This window comes from Euleptes europaea, chromosome 15, assembly GCF_029931775.1.
Source record: "Euleptes europaea isolate rEulEur1 chromosome 15, rEulEur1.hap1, whole genome shotgun sequence".
Classification (NCBI taxonomy): Eukaryota; Metazoa; Chordata; class Lepidosauria; order Squamata; family Sphaerodactylidae; genus Euleptes; species Euleptes europaea.
Window position 1 is genome coordinate 1,881,775 of NC_079326.1, and position 25,839 is coordinate 1,907,613.

At 45.9% G+C, this 25,839-nt stretch overlaps 1 protein-coding gene across 1 annotated transcript in view; it reads left to right on the forward strand.

The window, feature by feature from the left end:
• TNS1 (tensin 1) overlaps positions 1 to 25,839 on the forward strand; it is a 361,563-nt gene that overhangs the window by 67,444 nt on the left and 268,280 nt on the right. The window contains exons 4-5 of the mRNA XM_056861619.1: positions 9,320 to 9,491; positions 10,761 to 10,811. Coding sequence (XP_056717597.1) covers positions 9,320 to 9,491; positions 10,761 to 10,811 — 223 coding nt within the window. The remainder of the gene's footprint in view (positions 1 to 9,319; positions 9,492 to 10,760; positions 10,812 to 25,839) is intronic.

Sequence of the window (25,839 nt, forward strand, 5' to 3'; positions counted from 1 at the left end):
AACTCAATGCGGTTACCCAAACCAACGCCTATCCTATCCCATTAATATCTGATATTTTGGGACAATTACAGGAGGGCCGGGTGTTCTCCAAGTTGGACTTGGTGGAAGCCTACTACCGAGTCCGCATCCGCGAAGGAGATGAGCACCTCACTGCCTTCTCTAGCTGTTTCGGTATGTATGAATTCCTCGTGATGCCGTTCGGATTGAAAGGGGCCCCGGGGGTCTTTATGCAACTCATCAACGAAATCCTTCATGACTTGCTGTATCGCGGGGTGGTGGTTTACTTAGACGACATTCTTATTTATTCAAAAACCATGGAAGAGCATGTAACTCTAGTCCGAGAAGTTCTGCAGCGCCTGCGCGACCACCAACTCTTTGCAAAACTGGCTAAATGCGAGTTTCATCAAAGCCAGCTCACATTTTTAGGATACATAATCTCCCACCAAGGTCTTCGCATGGACCCTGTCAAAGTCCAAGCCGTTCTCGATTGGAATCCGCCCACCAACCGCAAGCAAGTGCAACAGTTTTTGGGATTTGCAAACTTTTATCGAGGATTCATTCCTAACTTCGCACAAGTGGCCCTACCCATTACTGATCTACTAAAAACCAAAGGGAAAGCAAACACAGCTACCTTACCCTCCGCAAAAATCCTGTGGACTGATCAATGCCAAGCCGCGTTTGTGGCTCTCAAACGCCTCTTCACATCCGAACCCGTACTACAGCACCCGGACCCAAACCAAATGTTTATTGTGCAAGTCGATGCCTCCGATGTAGCTATGGGAGGGGCCCTCCTCCAAAAAGGTCCGGATGGCCTCCTTCACCCGTGCGCTTACTTTTCGAGAAAATTTGCGCACGCACAATTGAACTGGCCCATTTGGGAAAAAGAGGCAGCGGCCGTTCACCATGCCCTGACTCTATGGAGACAATTCTTAGAGGGGTCCAATATCCCCTTCGAGGTTTGGACCGATCACAAGTATCTAGCTGCCCTCACGGGGTCCCACAAACTATCAGCAAAACAACAACGTTGGGCTGAATTCTTCGTTCAGTTTCGTTTCGTCCTAAAACATGTTCCTGGGAAACAAAACGTTCTTGCAGATGCCCTCTCCCGGTTGCCACAATACCCGGTAAAACTCGAGAGACCAACTGACTCTCTGTTCACCCCTACGCAAAGGGGAACCCTTCCTGTACTGGCCGTGCAAACCCGATCTCAGCAACAGCACCCCAGATCCAGTTCTCCAGCACCTCCAACCCGAGCGGCTACCCAACCGCCCTCGCAACAACAACGAACCGACGGTTCCACTCCTCCAACCCCACCGGCTGCCCTACTGCCTACAATCTGCGCACCACCGCACGTAAGCACTACCCCCATAGCGGGTCCTCAGACTACTATAGCCGGGGGGGGGGGTTCCCGCCAAGGTTCCCATCTCCGAATCCTTTTTAAATACCCTTCGGAACCACTGCCTCTCTGAACGCTCCACTCACACCCTACCCCCTGGGGTAATAGAACAAGGAGGCTCATGGTACAAAGACTCTAAATTGTATGTACCCAAGGCACTTCGAAAAGAAGTCTTACACTTAGCTCATGGAGTAAAAACAGCTGGACACTTTGGATTCCTAAAAACTCTCCACTTATTGTGCAGACAATTTTGGTGGGGGGGAATGCGTTCCGACGTTGACTCTTTTATTCGCAGCTGCCCTGTTTGCGCCACAGTGAAGCGATCACAAGGCAAACCCCCGGGGCTACTGCAACCTCTAGAAACACCCACCAGACCATGGGAAGTGATTGCTATGGACTTTATGACTGATCTCCCTCTCAGCGGAGGAAAAACTGTGTTATGGGTTGTTACTGATTTGTTTTCCAAGCAAATCCATTTAGTTCCATGCGCAGGGATCCCCTCTGCTCAAAAAATGGCCCGCCTCTTCGTTACACATATCTTCAAATTACATTCGTTTCCGCGCAAAATAATCTGTGACCGCGGCAGTGGCTTTGTTTCCAAGTTTTGGAAAGCATTCCTCAAGTTGGTGGGGGTTGAACAAGGATTGTCTACTGCATACCATCCTCAAACCGATGGTCAAACTGAACGTGTAAATGCTGTCCTTGAATGTTATTTACGCTGTTATGTAAACTACCACCAAGATAACTGGGTAGAACTGTTACCTTTTTCAGAATATGCCTACAATAATGCTGTACATCAATCTACAGGTTTTAGCCCATTCTATGCAGTGTATGGACAGGATTTCGGTCCTGTTACGCCCAAAAATAATGTGGAGGGGGAGGGAGATCCTGACGTTGCTTCCTGGGCACACACCCTCCGTACCACTTGGCCTTGGCTCGTTAGCAATCTCGACCGAGCCAAGCGCAAATACAAAGCACAAGCTGATAAGCATCGTTCCCCCGGGGGCGAACTGCGAGTGGGTAAATTGGTCTATCTTTCCACCAAAAACCTACGTTCCACCCGTCCGTGCCTTAAACTCAATGCTAAATTCATTGGCCCTTTCCCAATCACACGGGTCATAAATCCTGTCACGGTGGAATTAGCTCTCCCGAAAACTCTGAGGCGTGTGCATCCCGTTTTCCACATTAGCCTCCTGAAGCCCCATACGGCCTCTCCACAATGGCATCCTGATCCGCCCCCCGAACAGCCCATTATGGTGGGGGGGGAAGAGCACTTCGAAGTCTCCAAAATCCTTGACTCCCGTGTTCACCATGGCAACCTACAGTACTTGGTCCGTTGGAAGCACTTCCCCCCTGCCTACGACGAGTGGGTTCGTGCACGAGATGTCTCCGCCCCCAAACTAATTGATGCCTTTCACACTGCCTACCCGGACAGACCATCCCCCTTGCCGACTGGGAGGGGGCCTTAAGGGGAGCAGGATGTCAGGCTGCTATCTCGGTTTCAGTATTGTTTCTGTGTCGGTACTGTACTGTCTAGCCTCAAGGCCGACCACACATACCAAGGCCTGGGAATACTGCTCCTGGGAAAGTTGCCTCTGTCTGTGTATGCTGATGTTGTATAATCTCCCGCCATTTACTGCCTTATATTATCGTTCGGCTAGTAAGACTCTCATAGCTGCCATAGTTCCCTGTATGCACTGTATTGCCTTTTTGACCAGTAAAAGCCATCTGCTTGGATTCTATACGACTCTGTGGTGATTTCTGGTTCGAAGGGTCAGGAGCTTACAGGTGGGAACAGTAGAAATTTGCGAACCCTGGAAACTGCTGGAGTTGTTTACGTGTTTTGGCCGGTTCCCATTCAACAACTACCCGTACTTTCTCAGGGTCCATTGCAAGGCCTTGGTGCTAAATTACATATCCCAGGAAAGTCAAAGATTGTTGATGGAACTCACATTTAGACACCTTGGCATACAATTGATTGTCCCGCAGGCGTCTTAACACCTCTTTAACTAGTTTTACATGTTCATCATACGTTTTTGAATAAATCAAAATATCATCCAGATACACAATCACTCCTTTGAAAAGCAAGTCATATAACACCTCATTAATCATTTGCATGAAGACACTAGGGGCCTCACTTAAGCCGAAGGGCATCACAAGGTATTCGAACATTCCGAAGCAGCTTAAGAAAGCCGTTTTCCACTCGTCCCCAGCTTTAATTCGCACACGAAAATAGGCATCAACCAAATCCAATTTGGTGAAGATGTGCCCCTCCTTCAGTTGACTGAGTAGATCTGGAATTAACGGAAGGGTTAGTTTGGGTGACAGCATTAAGTCGACAAAAGTCCTCACAATCGCAGGTCTCCCGTTTTCTTTTGCACAAAGAAGGAGGGAGCTGAGCAAGGGGCAGAGGAGGGCCTAATAAATCCATGGGCCAGATTAATGTCCAGAAAACTCCCGCAGGACCACCTTCTCCTTAGGACTCATGGGGTAAATTTTTCCTTTTGGCAGGTTACCTTCCACTACTATTTCAATGGCACAATCTGTCTTTCGGTGGGGTGGTAACACATTACTCTCCTTCACATCAAACACGTCTGCAAACTGAGCATATTCCCTCGGCAGTTGGGGGGAGCCTCCCTTTTGGGTACTAAAAGCGGCACAACCTCGGACTGCCACTTCTTTTTCTTTTTTTAAAAATATTTTTTATTATTTTTTCAATTATATCATCAATTATGTTTTCACTTATATCATCATATATAACAATATCCAGTACTATGAGATTAATAACAGTGATGATAGTAAAAAAAGAAAGAAAAAAACACATATTAATCAATAATATGGCTTCCCCCTCACCCTCTTCCATCATAAAATAAATTATGTAATCTTTTGCTAACGGAACTAATCCCAGTAGTATTTTAATAAACATATTCTTATCCTATCTAAAGTTATTGAATCAGTACTAATCAAAAATAAAAAAATAAAAATAAGGGATTAGTTAAATAGTATTCTTTAAATGGTCCCATTAAGGATTACATTTTTACAAAATAAAAGCAAGGGAGCCATTAAATATTTGTACATACTCAAAAAATAAAAAAAATAAAAAGATGTTAAGTTCTCCTACATCTCCCTCCTTTTCTACTAAGAATTAAATGTTTTATAAATCTTTCATATATCCCTAGCATTCATTTCAGACACGTTATAATTCTAGTAATCCAATTATCATATGTAGTCTCAAAAATATTATAATTCTGATAATATATGATTCTTTTTCCATTTAAGCCAGTCCTTTTAATCAGTTCCTTTTAATCATATCACCTAAAAAGACCATGAAGACCACATTTATCCCTTTGCCCGGAATTTCTAGTGTTTTCTGCCATCCATAAGCATACCATACTGAGCATAAAACGCATGACACTGATACTGTACAAAGGCATGAGAACCAGGAGCACATGACCAGGGCCATGACTCCAAGCCAAACCCTGGCCTGCTCGAAGCAAGAGCCTGTGAGGAGCAATGTCAGGCTAAGGCCGAGAGGCCGGGCCTGACAACTTGTTCTTGAGAAGCCCGTTCTGGCTCTTAGTAATCAGATCCATCCTTTCTAAATGCTCAAGGACTAACTTTCTCTATTTTCACCCAACAGTGGACCTATGGCCTCTTCTCCCTTGCATTTGCTCCTCACACATCTAAAAAAAACTTTTCTTGTTGTAGTGAACTTCCCTAGCCAGCATCAGCTCCCTTTGAGCTTTGGCCTACAGTGCCTAGCAACCCGCAGATACTCTTCTTTAGAGGTATGTCCTTGTCTCCATTTCTTGAACATTTATTTTTTTCTCCCTTAGCTCATCATGGAGTTTTCGGTTGATCCACATTGGCTTTTTGGATCCCCTACAATGTTTCCTTCTTGTTGGAATAGTGAGCTTGAGCTTGCAAGAGCTCTTGGTTTAGGAGAGCCCACCCTTCACTTGCTCCTTTCCCTTTCAGCAGTCTTGCCCATGGAATGATTCTCATCATGCCTGAGGTTATTAAAATCTGCCCTACCAAAATTTAAGAGACGTGTGTGGCTATGAACTTCCTTGGTCCCCCACAACAAAACGAATTCTAGGAGGACATGATCGCTTTCCCCTAAGGTCCCCACCACCTTCACCTCATCTACCATATCTTGCCTGTTGGTCAGTCTTAAATCAAGTATGGCTGAACCCCTGATAGCTACCTCCACCATTTGATGAAGGAAGTTGTCCATCAGGCAGGTGAGGAACTTGCGTGACTGTGGTCGCTTTGCAGAGCTGGTCTCCCAGCACACATCAGGGAAGTTAAAATCACCCATAACTACCAGCTCTTGTTAGTCATATCGTCCTTTATTGGCATAAAATCACTGTACATACTGTAGCATGTAAAAATATAAATATTTGAGATATAACCTTACAAAATGGTTGAAAGATACTTGCATAAGATAGTGTTGTGAGCTAACACATCCATCTATTTAAATAATTTGCAGCATTCTATAGCAATCTTTAAAAATTGTGCTACCTTCTCCAGAACACAGGGCGAACCATTATTCAAAAGAAAGGAAGCATTACTGGAATCAAAGGCATTCAGTCTACATGTCTGCAAAGGGCTTAGTAGTTCATTACGAATTTCTGAATAGAAACTACAATAAAATAAAACATGGACAACTGTTTCAACACACTTACTGCCACAGGGACAAAGTATGTCTGACTGAGGGATTTTGCTAAATCTTCCATCCAAACTACCAGCTCTTGTTGTTTGGATACCCAGTCAAGCTGCTCCACCTCCTCACCCTGGTCAGGAGGACTGTAGCACATTCTAACCACAATACTGGTTGTCCTTCCTTCCCTTATCTTCACCCAGATACTTTCCACTGGACTGTCACCCTCCTCCTCTAGTATTCCTTGACAAGCAATCCCTCTCCTCACATATAGTGCCACTCTGCCACCTCTTCAACCTTTTTGGTTCTTCTTGCACAACTCATATCCATCTGCTACTACATTCCAGTCATGGGAATCATCCCACCAAGTTTCTGTAATGGCTAGCCCAAGGTTACCCAGCTGGCTTCATGTGTAGGAGTGGGGAAACTAACCTGGTTCCCCAGATTAGAGTCCACTGCTCATGTGGAGGAGTGGGGAATCAAACCTGGTTCTCTAGATTAGAGTCCACCGCTCCAAACCACCACTCTTAACCACTATACCACACTGGCTCTCAGTTTGTACTATAGAGTTTTTGCCCAAATGCTAGAGCATTTCCTACGTTGTCAGTGACGTGATTACATCACTTCTGGAAGTGACATCAACGTGCCAACGGCATTGAGGCCTTGGCCTCATTTTGTACTGGTAAGACCTCCCCAACCCCTCCCCTGCTGGTTGCCAGTGGGTGGTGACCAGGGTCAATCCTTCTTTGTTGTAGCACCGCTTCTTTGGAATACTCTTGTATCATGATGCTCACCTGATGCTTTCACTGTTGGCATTTAGGCACCAGGGAAATACATTTTGTTCCATAGGCTTTTATCTTAATTGATTGTATTTTTGGGTCTCAAGAGTGTTTTTCTGTGTTTTATCTGCTGCTGTTGACTCAGATAGCCATCCGCTGATAGCAGGAAGGTACACACCTTGCTTCAGGTTGGGGGTACCTGGCAACTCTAGGTATAATAAGGTAAGGTAAAGGTCCCCGTGCAAGCACTGGATCATTCCTGACCCATGAGGTGACGTCACATCCCGATGTTTCCTAGGCAGACTTTGTTTACAGGGTGGTTTGCCAGTGCCTTCCCCAGTCATCTTCCCTTTACCCCCAGCAAGCTGGGTCCTCATTTTACCGACCTCGGAATGATGGAAGGCTGAGTCAACCTTGAGCCGGCTACCTGAAACTGACTTCCGTTGGGATCGAACTCAGGTCGTGAGCAGAGCAGTACTGCAGCTTACCACTTTGCGCCACGGGGCTCTAGGTATAATAATCCTAGGTATAATAAAAGAAAAAGAGGGTGTGGGTATTGAGGTAGTTCCCAACTCTCCAGCCCGAGGGACTTGTTCTTGCTAAAATGGCATAAAATAAGATAATAAGAGAAAGGCCTGTATAAGAGAAAGGTTGTGACACACTCCTCCTTGGGAAAGAATGACCATGACATGGTTATACATATTCTTGTAGGGTTTCCAGACAGTGCCTGGAAACCAGTGGGAGTGATGTGAGGGGTGGGGTGGGGTCAGCATCCGGGGAGAAAAAATAAAAAGAAACATAAGGCCTTGTCTACTTTCAAGAAGTTCTGACTATAAAGTTTCTGGTGATTCCTAGAGCTACCCTTGTTACTTCCAAGTAGCTCTAGAAGTTGCCAGGTACTCTGTTTTCAGAACTTCCTGTAAGTAAATGAGGCCTTATTTTTCTTTTAAATTTTTTCTCCCTTGGATGATGCCCCCCTTTGGCCCCATTTTTTGCCCGCTGGTCAGGTGAGCATCTGTGGGCAAGGGCCACAAGTACCTGGAGGTCTCTCACTATAAGTGAACAAATGGGAACCCTCTGGTCATATCTGAGTTACAATACTGTCATGTGCTGTATGTGGAACAGTCTTTGAAGACCTCCAGAAATGTCATCTGATGCAAAATGCTGTGGCGAAAAACAACTTTCAGTGGACCAGCTTATCCTACGTTGCAAGAGCTACGTTGCCTTCCAGCTTGTTTCTGACTGCAATTCAGTATTCTCTTCTAGGGTTGCCAGGTCCCCCCTGGCCACCAGCAAGGGATGGGAGGTAGGGTTGCCAGATCCAGGCTGGGAAACTCTTGGAGATTTGGGGATAGAACCTGGTGAGGACAGGGACCTCAGTGAGGTACAATGCCATAGAGATCACTCTCCAAAGCATCCATTTTCTCTGGGGAAACTGATCTCTGTAGTCTGGAGATGAGCTATAATTCCAGGGGATCCCCAGGTCCCACCTGGAGGCTGGCATCCCAAGCTGGTTCTGACGAGCTCTAAATGGCCTGTGTCTAGGGAATCTGAAGCAGTGCTTACTGGTTTGTGAATGCTGCTAACTTGCTAGCATCTTCTTTTGATACCGTTCTCCTGCCACCTGAAGAGAGTGGGTGGTGACCAGGGTCAGGCCTTCTTTGTTGTAGCACCGCTTCTTTGGAATACTCTTGTATCATGATGCTCACCTGATGCTTTCACTGTTGGCATTTAGGCACCAGGGAAATACATTTTTGTTCCATAGGCTTTTATCTTAATTGATTGTATTTTTGGGTCTCAAGAGTGTTTTTCTGTGTTTTATCTGCTGCTGTTGACTCAGATAGCCATCCGCTGATAGCAGGAAGGTACACACCTTGCTTCAGGAACAAACGTTCTTGCATGTTTCGTCTCAGGATTGCCTTAATTGAGAAAGAATAAGCGAAATGGGATTTTTACCGGAAACCCATCTGAAGATAACATTTGGCTTCTGATGACACTTACCTTTTGTACAATATTGTACTTCTATATGTATATTTTTGACTGCTTTGGTTGCTACTTCGTGTAAATTGTATTACCTTCAGTGGAACTGTGTAATACAAGTATTTTTCTTGTTACGGTCATAAGTGCTGTTGTTACTCTGGCAAGTGTTACCTGACTAATTTTATTATTTTTAAATTTATCATAATGTTTTATTAGGTTGTTATGTATTTTGAATTGTTTTGTTGTTTTAGAAAAGTGGGGTGTAAATAACTGTAATAAATACATTTATTAAATATAAATTGCATGATCACTCACATTGATTTAATTTAAAGCAATAACTGCAGTTGGATATTACAGAGAGCCCCTTGTAATATTCCAGAAACAGTAGAGACAGTAGAAGCAAAGTGAAATAGTGTACAGTTACACAGATACTTTGTATCTTTCAGTCTTTGCCTTTTTCATTCTCATAAGTGACTATTCAATTGCTTCTCTTTGGTTTAGGAGCTTGAGCTTAAATCAGGCCATGGAGGACACTTGTGAACTAGACCTGGTGTATGTCACAGAGCGAATAATTGCCGTGAACTTTGCAAGTTCCTCGGAAGAACCGACCTTCCGTAGCAACCTGAAGGAAGTGGCACAAATGCTTAAATCCAAGCATGGGGACAGTTACCTGGTGAGATCCTTTCTAGATGGTAATTCACAACATATCCAGGCCAGAAATTTTTTGCATACTATGCTTTAGGGAGACAATAACACCGTGAACAGTTGTGGTCTATTTAATATTCTGTGATCAATTCCTATTTGTACTTTACTTCCTGATTTTTTGTTGTTGTTACAAAAATAGTATGTATGTGGATCTTGTATTTTGTCTAAGAGTGTTTGGCCGGGACCTTTCACGACCGTTGCCCCACCCCTTCTCTTTCAGGAGCAGATTATCCCTGCCTTTTTCTTAACTGTATATGCCATGCACTTGTGCACCCATTCATCACAGGCAACCCAACAAGTTTTGGCTGCTACTCTAAGAACATAAGTAGTGCCTGCTGGATCAGGCCAGTGGTCCATCTATTCCAGCATACTGCTTCAAACAGCAAGAAACCAGTTGCCCTGCAGCAATAAACAAGCAGGACACAGAGGCCAAGGCCTTCTTCCCCTGATGCTGCCTACTAGCACTGGTATTCAGAGGTCTGCTGCCTCTGTATATGGTTTAGTCACCATGGCTAGTAGCTATTAATGGATCTCTCTTCCATGGATCTGTCTAACGCCTTTCAAAGTTCTCTTTTAGCAGAAGCTTAATTGGGCAACTTCAAGGTTGTGGTGGTCCTAGGCTTACCAGGTCCCCCCTCTCCTCTGGTGGGAGGTTTTTGGGGCAGAGGTGAGGTGAGATCGTGCACGCAGCCATGCCAACACAATCACATCACTTCCAGTTTACACCCAGAAGTGCCACATCACAAGGGGCCTTTAACTGGGAGTTTGAGTGGTAAAAAACCCATTGTGATGTGGCGCTTTCGGGTGTAAACCGGAAGTGATGTGGCGCCGTGGGCAGGCACTCCTGCATCCATTGCCCACTGACCCTCAGCTGGTCAGCGGGCAGCCAGCCAGGTGGATTGGCGGGGGTTTGCCCGCCACCACCTGGCACTTGGCAACCCTAGGTGGTCCGTTACTTTACAATTGTATTTCAAATCCCCCACACTGTTTCCAGCAAACTAGGTTAACTGTTTTTGTCTGTCTAAAGGGACATGGAAGCAACAGTGCCAATTCAGAATTCATTTGTTTATTTCTTTAAATTAATCACCTATATTTTCAATTCCAGAAAAAGGAAGCACATATACAAATAAAACATGTCACAGTTGTGGCATTTTGAAGGCTGCTTCTCCCATACTGATTCCTACCATGTGTGTCGCTGCCCACGTAAACTAACTCTTTCCCTCCTCTCGTCCACTAGCTTTTTAACCTGTCGGAAAGGAGGCATGACATCAGCAAACTCCACTCCAAGGTAAGCATGAGCCGTTCATAAACACATAACCTCTCTGCTGAAGAGGGTGAGCAAGAAAGAAGAGGCTAGGGGGAGAGGAATCTTTGCTCTCTTTGAAAATGGTTGGAGACAAAACAGGGAAGCACTGCGTTTTTATAAAAAGAAAACAAACTTTTTACTTCTGAAGAGAAAATAAACAAGAGCATTATCACATGGCAAAATTTCATCATATTGGTTCAGTGTTGGAACCTCTGTCATTGCAATGAGGAGAGATCGGAAGGCAGGGGACCGCTTCCCATCCCCTGACCCTGCATTCCTTCAGTCTCCACCTGCTGAGCAAAAGGTATTGCCTGAAGGAACACCCAAATCTTGCCAGTCTGCATAGCTATCCGCCTATCTACACAATATGTTTTTAACAAGTTGTGTTGGGGTTTCCCTGACCCAACTTGCTTTCACCACAGCCGGATGGGGAACCCCTACCCAGCTTGTTTAAAAATGTACTGTACAGTTTGACTGTTGGTCACATTGAGTGTTCTGAAGAGATGCTTTGTATATAGCAAACAGAGCCTCACCTTATGCTTCTCACAAGCTTTTGGGGATTCTCTAAGCAAGTGGTGCTCAGTGGCTTGGGAGACACATGAGGCTCTTCTCTGACATGCCACCTGTGGCTCTTCTGAGCGCCATTCCCCAAGGTGGCACTTGCCCCATGTTCCAAGGAAGTGGGCAAGGCCATTGCCCAGTACAGCTTGTGATTGGCAGATAATTCCCACCTTGAAATGCTGGGGGAACTGGAGGACAGGTAAGTTGTGAGCCTCCATGAGCTTCATATCTTTTGCCAGGAATGGATGTAGAGGACCATAGAATCATAGAGTTGGAAGGGACCACCAGGGACATCTAGTCTAACCCCCTACACAATGCAGGAAATTCCAAATTACCTCTGCCCCCCCACTCCCAGTAACCCCTACTCCATACCCAGAAGATGGCCAAGATGCCCTCCCTCTCATCATCTGCTTAAGGTCATAGAATCAGCACAGATGGCCATCTAGCCTCTTCTAAAAACCTCCACTGTTCCACTGAGCAACCACTCTAACTGTTAGAAATTTCTTCCTAATGTCTAGACGGAAACTCTTTTGATTTAATTTCAACTCGTTGGTTCTGGTCCGACCTTCTTGGGCAACAGAAAACAACTCAGCACCCTCCTCTATATGACAGCCCTTCAAGTACATGAAGATGGTTATCATATCCCCTCTCAGTCTTCTCCTCTTCAGACTCAACATACCCAGCTCCTTCAACCTTTCCTCACAGGACTTGGTCTCCAGACCCCTCACCATCTTTGTTGCCTTCCTCTGGACACGTTCCAGGTTGTCTACATCTTTCTTAAATTGCGGTGCCCAAAACAATGCAGTACTCTAGGTGAGGTCTAACCAGAGCAGAGTAAAGCAATACCATTACTTCGCGTGATCTGGACACTATACTTCGGTTGATGCAGCCCAAGATCGCATTTGCCTTTTTAGATACCGCATCACAGTGCTAACTTGTGTTCAGTGTTGTGTCTACTAAGATCCCAAGATCCTTTTCACACACACTACTGCTAAGACCAGTTTCTCCCATCCTATAATTATACATTTGATTTTTCCTACCTAGATGCAGAACTTTACATTTATCTTTGCTGAAGTGCATTCTATTAGTTTTAGCCCAGTTCTCCAGCCTGACAAGATCATCCTGTATCCTGACGTCGGTAGAGCGCTGGCCCAAGAACCATGTCTCTCGGGGATCTCCCTGAGAGACTCCAAGAAACGTTCAAATTGGGGTGCAACAAGGCACCCCACCCCAGTCCTAAATAGGGGACTGGGATGCAGGATCACCCCTGCATGCCATGAAGAGCGGTTTGACTCCCATATTCTCTGAGAGAGTCTCAAGCCTCTTGGAGGAGTCGATGCTGTCCTGCTGGCAACTGAGGGGAATAACATCGCCATGAACGTCTCTTTGGCTTCAAGCTTCGACCTCCTCTATCTATCAACACTTAAATAATAATCTTTTTGGAACGGAAACCGCATCTTCCGAAATCTGAGTAAGTTACAAGAACTCTCTTGTTTTTTACCTTGAATTTGAAGTTTTGAAAGACTGGGAAAATCACCTAAGCAATCCGTGCTTCTCCTCCCAAAAAATAAGTGACTTTGGAATTAAAAAGATACTAGATAAATTAGCAGGAGCCCTATCTATTTGATCGGCACTTAGACACAACAAAAGGGACTTTTGAAAGACATTACAACTACCAATCAGTTCCCAAGACGTCAAAAGGAGTGGGAGTGAACAAGAAAAATATCTTTGGGTCTTTCCAGCTTGAGAAGGTCCTCCAGCCACATATTCACTGGAATGATCTATTTCGGAGCACTGGAAGACTGCAAGGAAATATACTCGCTGCTTTTCAACATACCCTATAACTAAGACTCAGCACCATCGAGATCGGAGAGGACAGACTAAATCGTTGGACCGGAAGTGTGTTTCCCTCGTACAACTACAAAATATCTCCTACGACCCAGGACCATAGAGAGGAGACGACGGAAGGTCCGCGAACCAACAACATCCTGTCTACTTCCTACTCCACTGCCGAGCTGGAGCGTCACTAAAACTTGATGGTTTGTTGAAATTTTAAGCTTCATTCTCATTATAACTGGAACAATTTAAACTGATTAAAGTTGGTGGAAATACAAAGTAAATAAAACTAGGCCCTGCCATTTCATTTGAAAGACAAATGTTAAGGACATAAGTTTTGACTTTGTTAAAGACTGGATTTTTAAGCATCACTTCAAAATTTCTGGAATCCTTTTTAAAAAACAAATATGGATGAGATGGAAAAAATACAAGGAATGCTAGCAAAACAACAGGATCTGATAAGTAAACAACATGAAAAAATGTCACATCAATTGACTCAATTAACTGGCATGTTAACCATGTTAACCAACTCCAACCAATCTATTAAACAAAAACTGGACATTTTGACAAGTGACACGAAAAACATAAAATCACAAGTGACTATAATGAAAATGGATATTGGACAAATGGATTTATCAATAAAAAAGACAGCTGAAGAACAGAAAGAAATAAAGAAAAAACTGGAAATTCAAGATCAACAAATTAAAGCTATGCATTCCCAAGAAGAGATTATTAAAGATCAACTTGCTATGATGGAGATGAAAGTAAGGGAATCTAATATTCGCCTTCGCAATTTGCCAGAAGAACTAGGTGATACCAGAGAATCAGTTATAAAATCATTGGCTGATCTAACTCAGATAAGTGAACAAGATTTGAACTATGCAATAAATAGAATATACAGAATCCCTTTACCATCCAGATTGGAAAAATCAAAGACCAGAGATGTTAAGATCTCCTTCTATGACATTAGGATGAAAGACATGATTATGCAAATCTTCTACAACAATCCTTTGTCAATGAAGGGAAACCCATTGATAATACTCAAGGATGTCCCTCAACATTTGATGATGAAGAGAAACATGTATAAAGAAAGCCTTCAACAATATCATGTATAAAGAGTTCACTGTGATACTGAAGAGGAATGGAATAAGATTTTCCTGGATATTTTCACAGGGACTTATTCTTACCTACAAAGGAGTCAGAACTACCATCATTTCACTGGAAGACACTGAAAAATTTCTGAAATGTTATGAACAAGATCTCATCAATATTATTCCGGAGCAGAAGCAAGAACAAGAAGAAGGGAAAGAAGCTCCATCTTTGAAACTTGGACAAAAAGGAACCGATATAAGAAACTCTAGAAGTGGTGGAAAAACTAAAATTCATGGCAAGAACAAATCCAAAAGACATCGTACAACCTATGGGTTAAAGAGAGACTCGGAGAGCTTACTATGGAATTTAATAATAACCCAAAAAATTCTAGTTATTATTGATCTAATCCTTTTACTTTAATGATAATTTTTGAAAATAACCTCTTTACTGTATCTGAAGAAGTGAGCTGTGGCTCACGAAAGCTCACACCCTGCCAGAAAATATTTTTGTTAGCCTTTAAGGTGCTACTGGACTCTTGCTCTTTTCTACTACTGCAGACAGACTAACACGGCTACCCACTGTGAATAACCTTTTTACTATTATTTTAAGTTAAAAGATAATATGTAACTGTTATATCTATTATAGTGATAGAAAATAGAATTGAAAATGCAGTTTGGAATATCTTAGTAGGATTAGAACTTTAAATACAAAAGAGTGTATAAATTTATAGCAAGACAAAGGAAGATGAAGGGGAAGCCTTTTTATTACATTATATTTTCTTAATGATGAAAGAGCTTATCATCTCCTACACCTCTCTCCTTCTCTGCAGCCTCTGCATTCTTATCCCAGTGCCTGGGTGGCTGTCTAGAGGACAGAGAAGGGAGAGAAAGACCATTACCACGGCAGCCATCCAGGAAAAGAGCAAGCTGACAACAGTGAGATGTTGATGTTCTGCCCCTTTCTCCAGTTCCAGCTTGCTCTTCTCCAGGGACTTTGGCAACCTCACCCTGTCTTCTGAACTACTGCATCTCATCCTGAGGAGAGAGTGAGGAAGCAAAGAGGGAATCCTTTCCCTTCACTCCAGATACACAAGAGCTGCCTGAGATTTCAGTACCGGTGCCAAGAGATAGCCCTACATGTTCAGGGCTAGTAACTTGAAAAGGTTATAGTTATATATCAATAGTTGTATCTTATATTGTTGTAAGTGTGCTTTTCCTGGGGCGGTGCACAGGGCATGCAGTAGTCATGTCACTCTTTTCGTTGATAGTAAGTGAATGGGACTCTCTACAAGCCGCAGAGTGAGTACCACCTCTCTGAGCCATTGAGTAAACAAGGCTGCCTGCTGTACTTTGAAAACCATTGTCATTGGGAAGAGATATCCGTAACTCACAATTGTGTGGACATTGGAGCAGAAATTGTGAAAATGAATTTTCAGGTGCTTAATGACCACAGGAAGTTAGTTTGTTGAAATAGGGGTCCTAGGACCCAGCAGGCTAAAGCCCCAAATCTTCAACCTCAGTGTCAGACTCAGGCATCCATCCCTAGCATGAAACCGAGAAATTGTTGAAGTTTGCGAGTAGAGGGCGGCTCCCACTCTACCACAGCTCGCACCTTTTCAGGATCCATTTCCAGCCCCTTATGTGAAATCACATACCCTAAGAAGGTCAATTCATCTTGGTGAAACTCACACTTGGACACCTTTGCAAACAGTTGGCTTTCTCGAAGGCGTTGCAAGACCTCCTTAACCAATGTTACATGTTCTTCATACGTCTTAGAGTAAATCAAAATGTCATCAAGATACACAATCATCCCTTTGAATAGCAGATCATGTAGCACATCTGCATGAAGACACTAGGGCATCACCAGGTACTCAAACATCCTAAAACAGCTGGAAAAAGCTGTCACCTTCCTGGATTCGAACCCGGTAATAAGCCTTGACCAAATCCAGTTTAGTAAATATATGGCTCTCCTTTAGTTGGCTGAGCAGATCCTGAATCAGTGGAATGGGGTAGGCATTAGTCTGGGTGACCGCATTGAGTCTGCGGAAGTCTATGCATAAGTCCAGGTCACCCATCTTTTTCTGCACAAAAAAGGCTGGAGCAGAACAAGGAGCAGTGGAGGGCTGAATGAAACCACGGGCTAAATTCTTATCCAAAAAGTCCCAGATCACCGACTTTTCTTTCGAACTCATGGGATAAATCTTTCCCTTCGGTAGTTTGCCTTCCCCCACCAGTTCAATGGCACAGTCCGTCATACGACGGGGGGGGGGGAGAACATCACACTCCTTCTCATTAAACACATCTGCAAAGGCTGTGTACTCTTTAGGTAACTGGGGGGTACCAGGACTCCCAACCCCCGCTGACAAAGCACTGGCTTTGACCGCCACTTTCCTGCAATGGCGGTCACATTGTGGATGATTGAAAGCAATGGTTCCTGCTGCCCAATCTATGGTAGGACTGTGTCCTTGTAACCAGTTTGCTCCCAGCACAACTGGATATCGAATGCCTGGAGCAATGGTAAAAAGAATTTGCTCCCAATGGGCCCCCACCCCATGGCTACTTGGCCAGTGCACTTGTCTACAGGACCCCCCGGAAAGTCACTGCCGTCCGTCTGAGCAAACTGTATGGGTTGGGGTAAGTGCACGGCTTTCACTTTTAAAGCCTTGAAAGTATCTTCATTGATTAAGGTTCGTGCACATCCCGAGTCTATCAAAGCTTTCACTGTCATTTGGGCCCCCCCTCTAAAATACTGTAACACAACGTCTAGGAACACAGTTTCCCCCATGTCACTCACCATCTGTGGAGCTCTTGGCTTCTCGACTGGAGTGGTCTGCTGTGGAGCTCCGACTACAGCAGACCTGGTCCATTTTTTGCCTGGCGATTGCCTTCGGAGGCTGATGAGTTGTTGGGGCTCGACCCGGTCCCATTTGTAATCCGTGATCCCATTGGATCGAGTGGTGCTGGGTCCTGGCCAGTCAGGACTAGGTTGAGTGCAGAGGGTCCCCAAGTCCCGTCCTCCTCTGACGTTGACGAGCTAGCCAAGCTCAGCACGGTTGGATCTGTAATCCGCGATCCCTTTGGATCGAGTGGTGCTGTGTCCTGGTCCTCTCTGCCGGGTAGGGTGAGGTTGAGTGTGGAGGGCCCTCGCCTTCCAGGCGTGGAACTCTTGCGGCGCTCTTTGCCTTCAGGTTGAGCCTCCTCCTCCTTGGTCAAGCGTGGAGAGGTCAGATGTCCCTAGGGGTGGGAAGGGCAAGCAGCAGCAAAGTGTCCGATACCACCACACACCAGACACACTCCACTCCGGAGACGTTTCGCTCTCTTCGTTGTCAGGTTGACTGCCCTCTTTGGTAGTCACGACCCTGAACCTAGGGCCTTGCGCTCCCTTGACAAGTTCAAGAGCTGCTGGCGATTCTCCCCTTCCACCACCAGTAAAATCCACCCCTCCAGATCAGGAGGGTCGCCTTGCATAAAGGCCCAGCAAAGAATTTCCAGATTTAGTCCTTCTCGGAAATACTGCACATGGGTGGCTTCGCTCCAGGCCACCACTTTACTAGTGAGCAATTGAAATTCACTCGCATACTGCATCACCGTTCTGGTCCCTTGGCGAAGCTGAAGGAGAGCCGTCTTGGCCCTCTCACTCTGCAAAGGGTCCTCGAAGCACCGTCTAAGCGCCAACATAAAACCATCCAGGGAGCGCAGCGCTCAGGAATGAAGGTCGAACTGCTGGACCACCCAGCTCTCCACTTCTCCCTGCAGCAGCGAAACCATATAACATAGAGCTGACAGTGGAGGGTAGGGGGTGGGTTGTCCCGGCGTGGCAGGTTGGCAGGGCACGGTGGGTGCCTGTGGAGCGCCGCCCCCCTGCGGCACGGCGGGCGCAGTGGCAACGGTGGGAGCAGGTTTCCGGGGCCACGGCGGTGCCAACTGCATCCGATGAAGGTTGGCCACCTCCTGGAAAAGTCCCTCTATCTGTCCCCGCAACCCCACTACTTGTCTCACAAACTCTTGCTTCGGATGGGACAGGCGCTGGCATTCCTCATTACCATCCAACCCCTGGCATGTAGGTCTCCAGGGATCGTCCCGGCTGTCAGCACCGGTCTGCCATTGCATAGTCCCCCAGGAAGGTTGCCCCATCTGGGGAACACGCTTCCCCGGCTGTGCATAAAAGTCCTCCAGTCTCGAGGTACCTAGGGGTTTGTGTACCTCTGCATCTGGCCACCCAGATGTCTCCCGTGGGACACTCAGCCCCCCGCCAACCCCTGTGGCATCCCCCTGTGTTTGGCGCTCAGCCTCCAGCATGTTGCGCCGTTCTGCCTCCAGCACGGCAAGCCACTCCTTGGCAGTGGTCCACTCAGCCTTCTCGTGCGCACCTTGCGTGGCTGCCATCCTGGTGAGCCACTCTGCGTCTGCCTGGGCGAGTTGTGCCTCCTTCAAGAGAAGGACAAGCCCCTTGGCCTCCTCCCTGGCACGCTGCACGGCTCCTGGTCCAGTGAGAAGCTCGGCGTCCCCCTGGGCGACTCGGGCATCCATCATCAGGGCACGCTGCATGGCTACCAGCCCAGCAAGCCACTTGGCTTCATCCTGGGTGAGCCGTGCCTCCCTCAGGAGCAACTGTTGGAGGTCCTCCTCTGCAACATTCCACTCTGCTGCTTCGACTTTTTCCCAGAGGCATTGCGGGAGACCGCCATGAGGCATGGCGGCAGAGCAGGGTGATCACCCTGCTCTGCCGCCATGCCTCATGGCGGGGATCTCAACACCGCATTGAAATCCACAAAAGGTAAAAAGGAAAAGGGATGATTAGCAGCCTAATGTCAGACTCAGGGGTCCATCCCTAGCATCCCATAAAGAGACACGCTCAGGCAGGTGATCCTAAGCAATGCTAATTTATTAGGAGCAAAAAGACAGATTAAAAGAAGCTGACTGCCTCTCACGCAGGAGAGGCTGCTAATGGGGTCTATGCAGGTAGGTTACAGTTTAAAAGCAGTCAAGGCAAAAAAAGTAAAACAAAGTGAAACCACAGTGCAGTAACTACGAGATAACGGTTCCTAGAGAATTGAAGACATAACACGGGCACATCTGGATAAACAGGAGAATCGAAACAGTACACAGGATTTGCAGCATGAGAACAAAACCTTGACCAGCATCCAGAACCTGGCCTTGACAGGAAGCCAGCCTCTGGCCTGCAATTGCCAAACCCCTACTCCAAAGGTAGCAAAGACCTGACACTCTGTTGGCCACTTCTGTTGCACTGCTGAATGAAAAGGTCAACAGCTGTTGTGTGAAAATCCAAAACTAAAGTGATGTCAGATTTGTGGGTTCTAACTTGCCACAGTATAGCTTTGTCCAATGAAACAATAAAAATGGGTGCCCACGAAGTCTAGCCTTTGGTAACCAGTGCTGATAGTGCAGTGGGCATTCTTTTTTAACAAGTAGGCTGAGCATCTTCAGAAAGGGACTGATGAATCTGTTAGGTCTTGGGATGAAGAACTGTGTTCTATTGGCTTACATTTATTCCTTTTGGTCAGATTCCAAAAATCCCATGGAGCCATGGTCAGATTCAAGATGGAATTTGAATCCAATACCTCTGAGTCTAAAAATACCAACTCAACCACCAGATCCTATTCCCCTTCTAATCTGTGTGTTTGGCACCAGAATTGGCATCCAGAAGAGGCTGCTTGAGCTGCCTCTGTTCTTTTTGGATCTGCCTCTGATGTACTGCTCCTTAAACCCTTTATACATTTGTGTATGAGTGCACGCGTGTGTGTCCCCACTAATCCCTCCATGCTGTCTTTGGCAACCAAAGAAGCTGTTCATTGAACCAGAGTAAGGCGTACGACTGAAATATTTATCCTGTTGCTTTGCTGGAAATCCTGGAGGAACAGCTAATGTTGTAAGCTCACCACCTTATTTATCAATTGATCATGGCAGCGGGTCGATAATGCTGGCTTGGCAAGCAGGAAGAAGAGAAGGAGGAGGACGAGTGATGAAAGGCCTTCAGGGAGTAGAGAAGTGATGCTTCCTTCCTCCTGAAGTGTGGCCTTGCTCAGTTTCACCCGGAAAGCCTCCGGGAGTCCGCTGGCCACGGCGGAGTCCTTCGCCCGGCTTTGAGCCCGGGTGGTCACGGCCAATCCTGAAACCTCCCCCCGCTGCTCTGGGGTGAAGAGGGAATCAACGGGATGATCTATTTGACCACAGTACTGGGGAAGCCGGGACAACGCGTCATCCAAAGAATTGTCTTTTCCTGGCACGTTTTAATACAAACCGAAACTTGGCAAAGAATTGCGCCCAATGAACTTGTTTTGCGGACAGCTTTTTAGAGCCCTTAAGCGCCTTCAGATTTTTGTGGTCTTTCCAGACCTCAAAGGGCACCTCAACCCCCTCCAGAAAATGCCTCCAAATCGTGAGAGCATGTTTCACAGCGGCCGTCTTTTTTTCCCATATAGCCCAGTTAATTTCGGCTTGTGAAAACTTCTTTGAAAAGTAAGCACATGGCTTTAAATGTCCATTCTCATCTTTTTGTAAAAGCCCCCTCCCCCATAGCAACATCGGAAGCATCCACCTGCACAATAAATGGTCTTTCACAATCTGGATGCTGAAGTACTGGTTCTGACGTGAACAACTGTTTGAGCGTATAAAACGCCTGTTGGCATTTAGAAGACCACTGAAGCCGAGCGGATGGCAAAGCGGCTTCGGGTCCCTTCCCTTTCATTCATAGTAGGGAAGTGAGAGGCAAAGCAACTTGGGCAAAATCAGGAATGAAATTTCGATAAAAATTAGCAAACCCGAGAAATTGCAGTAACTGTTTGCGAGTAGTGGGAGCTTCCCACTCTACCATGGCTCAAACCTTTTCAGGATCCATCTCAAGCCCCTGTTGCGACACACTATAACCCAAAAAAGTTATAGATGGCTGATGGAAGTTGCACGTGGACACTTTTGCATACAGTTTATGAGCACGCAACCGTTTTAAAACTTCTTTGACCAGGGCCACATGTTCGTCCATAGTTTTTGTGTAAATTAAAATGTCATCTAAATAAACAATCACTCCTTGGAATAGCAAATCGTGCAACACCTCATTAATCTTTTGCATGAACACACTAGGAGCCCCCGTTAATCCGAACGGCATTACTAAGTACTCAAACATCCCAAAACAACTAGAGAAGGCAGTTTTATGTTCGTCCCCTTCCCTAATCCTGATATGATGGTAAGCTTCCACCAAGTCCAGCTTAGTAAAAATCCGGCCTTCTTTCAATTGAGCGAGCAGGTCTGGAATGAGAGGAAGGGGGTAAGCATTAGACTGGGTGACCGCATTAAGTCTGCAAAAATCAATACAGAGTCGTAAATCACCAGTCTTTTTCTTCACAAAGAAGGCGGGCGCCGAGTAAGGCGCTTTGGAAGGATGGATGAACCCCCTTGCCAAATTTGTATCCAAATACTCCCGTAATACTGCCTTTTCTTTAGGACTCATAGGGTAGATTTTCCCTTTTGACAGGTTGCCGTCCCCCACCACTTCAATTGCGATGGGGGTCAACTCATCACATTTGGGAACATCAAACACATCGGCAAACTGTGCATATTCTTTAGGGAGCTGAGGCAGTGGAGTTTTCACCGACGGCTGATCCAGCAATGCAGCCGCTTGCTCTCTGAAGACCAACTCCCGTCTATGGCGGTCACACTGAGCTTGTGAGAACATTAGCGTGCGTTCCTTCCAGTCTATAACGGGACTGTGCCCCTGCAACCAGTTCATTCCCAAGACAATAGGGGCCTGTATGGGAGCTATGGTGAAGTGCAGCTGTACCCAATGCTCTCCCACTCCTAAGGCTACCTGGGCCATCCTATGAGTGACCAGTCCACCCCTAAAGTCACTCCCATCCATCTGGGAAAACCTAACGGGCTCAGGTAACTCGACCCGTTTCACCTTTAAGGCACGGGCAGTCTCCTCATTCATTAAAGTCCGAGCACAGCCCGAATCAACCAGGGCTGTGACTTGCAACATTGGTCCCCCTTTGGGTAATGCGAGGGCAACCTCAATGTACACATTGTCCTCCTGTTCGCTTACCATAACTGGAGCTCCCTGCTCACGGTCTGGGGCGGTCTGCTTCACAGCAGACCGGCAGCGTTTTTTCCGGCCGGCCCCACTCCTCCCTATCACTGGAGGAGGGGGAATCAGAAGTTGTAATCCGCGGCTCCGATGAGCCGGATGCCGGCTTTGTAATCCGCGACCCCGATGGGCTGGTAGCTTTCAGCTGGTCCTGGTTGGGTTGTGCTTGAAGCGCCGAGGGTGTACTCCGCTTCCCAGGCAAGCCGCTCCGGCGGCGGGACTGTCCCTTGGCATGCACCTTCTCTGCCTCCACAGCTGCAGGCTGGTGAGGGACCGTTTTCTCGACCCGAGATGGGCAACGAGTGGCAAAATGTCCCAAACCTCCACAAACGAGACAGGCTCCACTTTGAAAATGCTTGTTCCTTTCCGCTGCTGACAGCCCCCCTCCGATCCTGGAGCGAAAGTCTTTAGGGGCGCCAGGCCTGTCTCCACGGGGCTTGACTTCTCGGGCAGTACGCTGCGAGAGCTGCAGCAACTGCCTACAGTTCTCAATGTCGGCCGCATGTCTCACCCATCCCTCCACACCTGGAGGATTTCCCTGCATAAAGGCCCAATGATGCAAATCGGGGTTGAGTCCCTCACGGAAATACTGTACTCGGGTAGCTTCACTCCAGTCCAGGATTTTACTTGAGAGCAACTGGAACTCACTTGCATATTGCACCACCGACTTAGTTCCCTGGTGCAATTGCAGCAGGGCTGTCTTGGCCCGTTCCTCCCAATGCGGGTCTTCAAACCGGTTACGGAGGGCCACCATAAAATCATCCAAGCTTCCCAAAACTCGAGAGCGCAGTTCATATTGTTGCACCATCCACGCCGCTGCCTCTCCTTGAAGCAGCGAAGCAACATATTGAACCCGACTCTCGTCCGAGGGAAAGGTCGCTCCCTGTTCACGCATGAACACATCCACTTGGATTAAAAAATATGACAGCAGGTCACTCAACCCGTCAAACATCACCTTTAAGTCCCATCGAGGCGGGGGCGCGGGACCCGGCGCACCTGGTGGTAGCAATGGAGGCTGAACAGGTTGGCCCACTGGCTGACCTACCGGGGCTGCTACAGGCTGCTGGGGCGGCCGCCACCACAGCTCACCCAACTCATGCCACATTTCTTCCATCAAGGTTAGCATGGCATTCATCCTTTCTGCCATCTCCTCCTTCTCAAAGCGAAGCTGACAGCATCCTATTCCAACTCATGCTGCAAGACTGCTTTCCTTCAGGCTGGATCGTCCTCGAACCGCTTGCCCATAAACCCTTGTCACCGGGGGCCCGACGTCCAGCCCCGTGGAGAATCCAACCAGGAGCTGTAGCAGGGGGGGGCTTGGGCTGCATGCCCGAGCCAGAGTCACTCGGTTTCCCCCCAGCAGCTTGGTCGGCTTGGAGTTAGGATCGGGCTCACCCAGCATCGCGCCGTCAGGGGTCTTGTACTCCTCCTTGCCATCTAGACTCTTAGAATGGACCACTTCCTGAGAAGTGAAATCTTATTCAGCCAGTCATCAAAGCAGGACTCAACAACTGTACCTACTTTTAAAAAGCAAGTCTTTTTATTGATGTACTTACAGTAAAAATGTATATATATATATATATATATATATATATATATATATATATATATATATATATATGTGTGTGTGTGTGTGTGTGTGTGTGTGTGTGTGTGTGTGTGTGTGTGTGTGTGTGTGTGTGTGTAAATGCAATTTAAAAAGTCTTTACACTCAGTTACAATGTATGCAGTGACAATGTATTTTGTTACAATGTATGCAGTAAAAACAAGCAAGTCTTACAAACTATTCAGTTTTAAAATCCAACATTCAAAACATAACAGTCAAATAATTCTGATTTAGTTTAAAGTATCTAATTCACGATATCTAGAAATATAATTGAAGCCATACATACCAATGCACCTTCTTCGAGACACTCTGAGTGAGGTCTGAAATTCTAGTCTCACTGTGTCTGTATTTATACTGTTTTAATCTCCTTGAAAAGGTAGTAAAGAGGATCCTGCACACTTGTTATCTAGAGGGTTCTATAACCCTGCAACAGACAGGTTCTAAGTTGCTCCACTTAGTGTGATAAGCTGCTCCACTCATAAGACCATATTTTGATATCCACATCTTCTTTATCTATTTTACTAAACCATAAACTATCAATTTTGAGCTTCATGATCACTCTATATATTCAATTTAACATCATTGTCATCTCCAGCACAAGACGCATTCATTACACATATTTGTGATTCAATAGTATAATGTCTACACACTTAAATCATAGAACACAAATATTGCTTACATTGCATTTATTACTATGTGAATAACCTCAGCAAGGCTGTGGAGAATAAGGAGCCTTTCTGCACTTGATATCTTGGAGGGTAAAGTATACCTTGATAAGGCAGTGTAGCTTTGAAAAATGTAAAGCCCCTTTGCTCCTGAGATTATTGGAAGAACAGGAAGATTTTCTATAAACAATTCAGAGGAGCCTCTGCTCCTTTAGATATAAGCAAGGCTTTTGTGTTTCTCCTTGGAGATATGAGAAAGCCAGCTGGCAGGGCAGCTGATATACTCCTTGCTTAACACACAAAATCCACACATCCAGTGGACTGGACAAGCCAGTAATAATTCTATTAATTTTTGGGATCTTACAGTGGCTGTAACTTTGAATTATACTCTATCAGTGAAACCATAAGAAAAGTACTGACAAAGGGGCACTTCTTCACTTTGACTCGTTTCACCCCAAGCACCTGAAGGAAAACTTACCTTTTCGACAATTTCTTAGGATACACAGGAATGCAACTAAACAGGAACATTATACACAAGCAGCTGATGATCTTACTCAAGTGCTGCTGACTAGAGGTTATCCTCCTGAAGCAAGGCTTAGAGTGGATAAAATTGACCGCTCCACATTAATTGGTAACCAAAGAAGACAGAGTGCTTACCAAGGAATTACTTCCTTCTTACAATTTTCTACTCATACTAGGGATATACAAAATATTATTTTCAAACATTGGCACTTAGTGCAGGAAATCCCTGGTTGTACAGTGAATGGAAAAAGTATTTGATCCCCTGCTGAATTTTCCCATTTGCCCTCTGATGAAGAAATGTCCAGTCCATAATTTTAATGGTAGGTTTATTGTAGCTGTGAGACACAGAATAACAACAGGAAAACCCCCTGAAACACAGAAGACAAAAGTCAGAGATTGATGTGCATCATAATGAGTGAAATAGGTATTTGATCCCTTTGCAAAAGATGACTTAGTACTTGGTGGCAAAACCCTTGTTGGCAATTACAGAGGTCAGATGTTTCTTGTAGGTGGCCACCAGGTTTGCACACATTTCAGGAGGTATTTTATCCCACTCCTCTTTGCAGATCCTCTCCAAGTCAGTAAGATTTCGAGGCTGATGTGTAGCTACTTGAACCTTCAGCTCCCTCCA